We start from the raw sequence: 6,848 nt of genomic DNA on the forward strand, positions 1-6,848 counted from the left end.
CTTGATGTAAGGGGGACTCCGCTGGGGGCACCTGATGTAAGGGGGACTCCGTTGGGGGCACCTGATGTAAGGACAGACTCCGCTGGGGACACCTGATGGTATCTGGTTGTAGGCGACGTAGCTAGTGAAACGCTCAGGGCTCCCACTGATTCTGCATTAGGGTGAGTTGAATGATTTAATTTTATATTACAATGTAATAATAGAAAATATTGCACTTCAGTCAACCTGACACCATAACAACCATGGTGTCGGGATGATTGAAGTGCTAACACCAGGTGTTTGGAATATCTTTATCTACTGATTGTTAAACTTTCTAGAATACACATATTTCTATTGTTGTGTAGGATCTGGGCCTGCTGTCCCCTCCCTCTCTCGTTCATCTCAGATGCTAACCAAACCACCTTAGAGCCACACCCACCATTTTGCTGAAACCACACCCATTTTTGCCAAGTGGGAGGTGTCAACAAGGAAGGAAACTTCACCAGCCGCCACTGATTGGCAGTAGCAGTAACTGTAAGGCTCTGTCTTAGATCCACAAGGACTCTTTAAGTAGAAGATTAGCTGGACAAAGCTCTTCAGAACACCGGTCAGTATCCCCTCTTACTAGACCCACAGCTGACTCTCAAGCACCAGAGCCGTGGCACAAGCACAAAGGTGCCCAAGATCTCTCAAAGTGTTTGTATTTACTCAAGGACCAAGGAACAGCTGGTTGCCTCCTTCCAAGTGACACCTTACAGTGCCAGGGAGGGAAGCGTGCCCTCCAGGCTGGACTAATCCCCTCCAGGAAAATACCCTGAGCTCAGTGTGTAAACTGAATATAAATATATACTGTGTGTGTATATAAGTCTCCTAGCCTGCCTCTCTGGGATAGGCCAGATCTGTATAAGCATTTATGCTGCCATGTCATTTTTGCTGAGATACTTCCAAAGGGGAGTCACATCTAGATGGATGTAGACCCCGCCACTTTCCTCATAGCTCTGCAGATATAGCAGCTGATTGATTATTATAAAGTCGCTCCCTTTTACATTCACTCAGAACATGGACACAGACAGTCAAAAAGCTATTTGTTATAATCCCTGCAATGTGTATAGATAACCCAGAGGGGAGTTACGCCCTGTACACGCGGTCGAAAATTCAGATGGAGAAGGTCCGATCGGATTATATATGGTCAAAAAATCCAATTGGGTGTGGGCTCTATCGGACTTTTTCAGTCAGAAATCTCAGACGGACAAAGAAAAATTTGAGAGCAGGATCTCGAATTTTCCGACAAAAAAAAATCTGACCGGACTTTTTCTGAACGTTTGTAGAGAATTCCGATCGGACAAAGTGCCACGCATGCTCGGATCGAATTACGAGACCAAAGCTATTGGCTACTAGCCTCAACGGAAGTCCCGTTGTAAGGAAAGAACGGCATCACGTTCCCGAAACGATCGGATTTTCCGACAACTTTGTCCGACCGTGTGTATGCAAGCACTTGTTTCGGACAAAAGTCGTCGGAAAAAATCTGACGTATTTTGTGGTCGGAATGTCCGACCGTGTGTCGTTGTCGTGTCGTTGTTGAAGGTCACCTAAAATTAATGAAAGAGATATTCCCAATACACTAAAATTTCACTTGTTTTTATCTTTATCCACAGGGAGGTCAACAACATGACAGAATGCCAGATCCGCCTCTACAAGGACTCGGATTACCATACGGTGAGGGACATCTTTGCTCGCGGAATCACAGAACATTACCCTGTGGCCCTCCGTCACACATTCAGCCTTCCACGAGTTTGGATCCTGGTTCTTGCTGTCTTCCTCCTCGCCCTGGTGACCACAGGCTCCTTTATAGTCTCATCTCTAGCGGTGGCCGTCGTCATTCTTGTCTTTTCACTCATCAACATACATATTTTCTTTTCCTATGTCAGGAAATGCCTGGCTACTGACATGTTGGATATCAGGAAACATTATCTTCAGCGGGATGGTTGCTGCTTCTGGGTGGCAGAGGTGGGAGGAGAAATTGTGGGCACGGTGGCAGCTGCCCCATATCCCCATCCTGGCGGACAGAACCAAGTGGAGCTCAAAAGGTTGTCGGTTCCCAAGAAACACCGGGGCAGAGGCATCAGCAAGACTCTGTGCAAGACAGTCATTGACTTTGCTCAGAAGTCTGGATATCAGGCCGTCGTCCTGGAGACCTCGCTGTATCAGATGGACGCCGTGCACCTCTACAAGAGGCTGGGCTTTAAGATAACAGTCAACTATTATCCAAATTACTACTTCACCAAATTTTTAGACTTTGTCGACCTTATTCTCCAGTATGATCTTTAAAAAAGGGCAATGAAATACTCCTTGGCTATGACTTGCTGCCTGTGATTTCATCACCTCAGTTTCCTACAATTCAAGAATATCCAGTGGCGGGACATCCAGCGGCCAGTGCAAAGATGCCAAACTGCACCTTCCTATTGATCATGTGCTAAGCTAAGAGGATCCTACGTCAGGATCACTTGTCAAAATCACCGTGCGGCTCAGTTTTAAAATTGAGCACATGCTTGTGTTGATGGCTCTCTCCTGGACACTGCGCTCTGTGGTGCTGGCTGTGCTCCCTCTCCCACTCATCCTTCCTGCTAGTGCAGCTCCTGTGTGTCTGTTAACAACTCTACTTGTTTGTTAATGCAGGAGAATTGCACTGGCAGAAAGGAGGAGGGAGAGCGAGAACACAGCCTGCACCGCCTCCCAGCTCTCTCCTCTTCTCCTTGCTGCTTCCAGTGCTGGGCTGACAGGAGTAGTGATGCCATTGTCACTACTCCTGTCAGCCTTGTAAAAAAAAAAAAAGAAAGAAAGGCGGCCCCTGTAAAGTATATACAACTAATCGTAATGTGGCAATATCCTTTTTCCTATATCGGGATCTTCCTTTGGGACATAATGTTTGATGCTGTGACATTGGGTAATGAACATATAATTGTTAGACTCTATTCTAATTTTGGGAACATAGACCATCCTTGAATATACAGTAGATACCTCTGAAGCCTCTTAAAGAGGAAGTAAACCCTGATGGGTTTACTTCCTCTTTCATTCCCTGCAAAGGCAAAGCATAATGGACTACTATGCATCGCATAGTAGCCCATTATGTGTCACTTACCTGACACAGGATCCAGCGATGTCACCGCTGTCCCCTGTAGTCCTGCGCATCCATCTTTTCGGTGGGGTCTCGCAGCTCCGCCGCTGTCATTCGCATGCGCACGGGAGCCGACACGCGCGGCAGCTCCATTGTTGGAAATGCCGCGCTCAGTGCGCCTGCGCGCCGCTGTCTACGGCGCATGCACTGTAGGTCAAAGTGGTTTGTAAGGGTTTACAACCACTGTAAGCCCATCTACGTAGGTGTTTAGGCATCACTGATGACCAGGGGCATTGCTAGGTCTACAAAAAATCTGGGGCTAGAGCCCATAGCAGCGTAGTAAAGAAAGTCATAAGCTTGGGCGGGCATACACATGTATATACAGTAATATACGTGTGTGTGTGTGTGTGTGTGTGTGTGTGTATCCCCAGAGAGCCCCCTACTTACATCAGGGTCCCCAGAGAGCCTCCCCCTTGCATCAGTGTCCCCAGAGAGCCCCCCACTTACATCAGGGTTCCCAGAGAGCCCCCCTTACATTAGGGTCCCCAGAGAGCCTCCCCCTTAAAATCAGGGTCCCCAGAGACACTCCTCCTTGCATCAGGGTCCCCAGAGAGCCCCCACACTTACATCAGGGTCCCCAGAGAACCTCCCTTTCCCTTGAGGACCCCTGCAGAGACTCGTGGCTACCAAGGGACAGTGCTCGTAGGTGGGTAGGGGTGAAACCAAGGGACGGTGCTCATAGGTGGGTAGGTGTGGAACCAAGGGATGGTGCTCGGAGGTGGAACGAATGTACGGTGCTGGTAGGTGGGTAGGGTTGAAACCAAGGGGCGGTGCTCGTAGGTGGGTAGGGGTGTAACCAAGGGACGGTGCTCATAGGTGGGTAGGGGTGGAACCAATGGACGGTGCTCGTAGGTGGGTAGGGGTGAAACCAAGGGACGGTGCCCGGAGGTGGTAGAGGTGGAACCAATGGATGGTGCTTGGAGGTGGGTAGGGGTGAAACCAAGGGACGGTGCTCGTAGGTGGGTAGGGCTGTAACCAAGGGACAGTGCTCATAGGGGGGTAGGGGTGTAACCAAGGGACGGTGCTAGTAGGTGGGTAGGGGTGTAACCAAGGGACGGTGCTCGTAAGTTGGTAGGGGTGTAACCAAGGGACGGTGCTCATAGGTTGGTAGGGGTGTAACCAAGGGACGGTGCTAGTAGGTTGGTAGTGGTGTAACCAAGGGATGGTGCTCATAGGTGGGTAGGGGTGTAACCAAGGGACGGTGCTCGTAGGTGGGTAGGGGTGTAAGCAAGGGACGGTGCTCGTAAGTGGGTAAGGGTGTAACCAAGGGACGGTGCTCGGAGGTGGGTAGGGGGTGGAACCAATGTACGGTGCTGGTAGGTTAGTAGGGTTGAAACCAAGGCGCGGTGCTCGTAGGTGGGTAGGGGTGTAACCAAGGGACGGTGCTCATAGGTGGGTAGGGGTGGAACCAATGTATGGTGCTCATAGGTGGGTAGGGGTGAAACCAAGGGACGGTGCTGGTAGGTGGGAAGGGGTGTAACCAAGGGATGGTGCCCTGAGGTGGGTAGAGGTGGAACCAATGGACGGTGCTTGGAGGTGGAAAGGGGTGAAACCAAGGGACAGTGCTCGTAGGTGGGTAGGGCTGTAAGCAAGGGACAGTGCTCATAGGGGGGTAGGGGTGTAACCAAGGGACGGTTCCAGTAGGTTGGTAGGGGTGTAACCAAGGGACGGTGCTCGTAGGTGGGTAGGGGTTTAACCAAGGGACGGTGCTCGTAGGAGGGTAGGGGTGTAACCAAGGGATGGTGCTCGTAGGTTGGTAGGGGTGTAACCAAGGGACGGTGCTCGTAGGTGGGTAGGGGTGTAACCAAGGGATGGTGCTCGGAGGTGGGTAGGGGTGGAACCAAGGGACGGTGCTCATAGGTGGGTACCAGAAGTGACTCAGAAGTGGGGGGGGGGGGTTTCAGCACCTATCCTCTGAGAAAAAACCCCCTAAAGAAGTAGAAATAAGTGCACAAAGCATGAATATATGAAATAGTAAATATAGGACAATAAGAAAACAAACTACAAAAAATATTGCAAAAGTAAAAACTGTGCTGCCCACCTAACACAATAAAACACCGGTGATAAATGAGTGCTCAGAAATAGTCCCAATTCTCTGTGAGTGTGCCCACAATGATACATTTCTTGTCAGCTAAGAATCCTCAATGTGTCATCACCACAGTGAGCTTTCACCAAATGAAACATACAGGTCAAAACACGCTCAATTAAATCCAACTCCTGGGCTTCAGAATCACAGTTGGGAAAATAAATATGTGTCTCTTTCCAGCTTTCAGCGCTGTCACACTTTGAATGACAATTACTCAGTCATATAGCACTGTACCCAAATTAAATTTTTAAATTTTTTTTTTTTTTAAAGTAGATTTTTATTAGGTTTTCACATATTACACAAATCGTAGAACGAACAGTGTCTTAGATGTCAACTGTAGATATAACAAACAGAGTAACTAACAACAGAATGCTCATTATACATAAGACTATGTAAACAGCCAGATGATGACCTTTGGTGCGAACACCTCTCAAATGAAGAGCTATGGAGCGCGACCCACGATTTGGCGGGGAATCCCTCTCCACCTAGACACCCCTTACGGGATCAATTCTGTGTCCGGGAGGAGAGCAGTGCCCCCAGGGAGCGGCTCAGGGTCCCATTCGTATCGAGATCAAAGTCTTTACAAACCATAATACGGTAATAACATAACATAGGTACGACAACTGGTTACAATAGCATAACGTATGTGGAATAGAGATTCTCTAGAACAACGTCTGTTAAACCCAGTGTAGTAGGACCTCAGGGTGGGTGAGATCAGTTTTCCAGCGGTAGAATGTTGGTGTGTGCAATCCACGTCGACCAGGGGGTCCAGTTTTGGAACACCTGATCCCTTTTGGGATTACTGCGTGCAAGCGTCGTTTCGTATGTGTAATGTAGATGTGTGGTGTTTATTACTTCCACTAAAGTCGGTGGAGAAGGGTTTTTCCACAGTCTGGTTATCCCCAGTCTAGCTGCCAGCAAGATATGGGAGATAGAGTGTCTCATCTTTGTTGGGAGTAAGTCAAGACTCAGGGAGAGCAAAGCCAGGTCAGGGCTAGGGGAAATTGCAATTTGGGATATGTCAGATATTAACTTAAAGGTCGCCTCCCAGAAGGAAGCCAGTTTGGGGCAACTCCAAAAAATATGGAGTATATCCCCTTTATTCCCACGTTGCCTCCAGCACTCCGTAGAGTGTTTATCAGAGAACTTTGATATCTTGTCTGGGGTTAAGTACCATCTTTGAGTGATTTTAATCATTAGTTCCCATAATGTGGCACATCTGGTGTATTGGTAAGTGGATTTGATTGCTTTGGCCCATTGTTCGGGTGTGTACGTTAGGCTGAGATCTCTTTCCCATTTAAGCATAGGAGCTGATTTATCAAGTGTGTGTTTTTGTTGGAGTATAGTGTAGAATAGAGATATGCCTTTGTGTTTGCAAGCCAGGTTCGTAAGAAAAAGCCACGCAGGGTGGGGAATTTTGCATGGCCAGTCTGGAGATGTGTGGAGGTAATGCTTGGTTCTGAGGTACAGGTAGAGGTCTGAGTTTGGAAGATCGTATTCTTTCTGCAGGTCAGGGAATGCTTTTAGTCGCCCCCATGCGAAAAGATCATCAATATGTGATATCCCTTTGGTTCGCCAAGATGCATAGGACACTAAGTCTATTTTCTC

General features: G+C 48.4%; 1 protein-coding gene across 1 annotated transcript; it reads left to right on the plus strand.

The window, feature by feature from the left end:
• Positions 1-1,647: 1,647 nt before the first annotated feature.
• On the plus strand, positions 1,648-5,494 carry LOC143975834 (N-acetyltransferase 8F1-like). Its single transcript, XM_077478397.1, has one exon. It carries the CDS (start codon positions 1,648-1,650, stop codon positions 2,305-2,307), a length of 660 nt encoding a protein of 219 aa, XP_077334523.1. The 3' UTR covers positions 2,308-5,494.
• Positions 5,495-6,848: the final 1,354 nt, after the last annotated feature.

This window comes from Lithobates pipiens, unplaced genomic scaffold (assembly GCF_037356315.1).
Source record: "Lithobates pipiens isolate NorthernLeopardFrog02 unplaced genomic scaffold, aLitPip1_a1.2 Scaffold_13, whole genome shotgun sequence".
Lineage (NCBI taxonomy): Eukaryota > Metazoa > Chordata > Amphibia > Anura > Ranidae > Lithobates > Lithobates pipiens.

What these genes read in the sequence shown, in the direction of transcription:
- LOC143975834 (XM_077478397.1), top strand. Translation starts at nt 1,648, where the DNA reads ATGACAGAATGCCAGATCCGCCTCTACAAGGACTCGGATTACCATACG.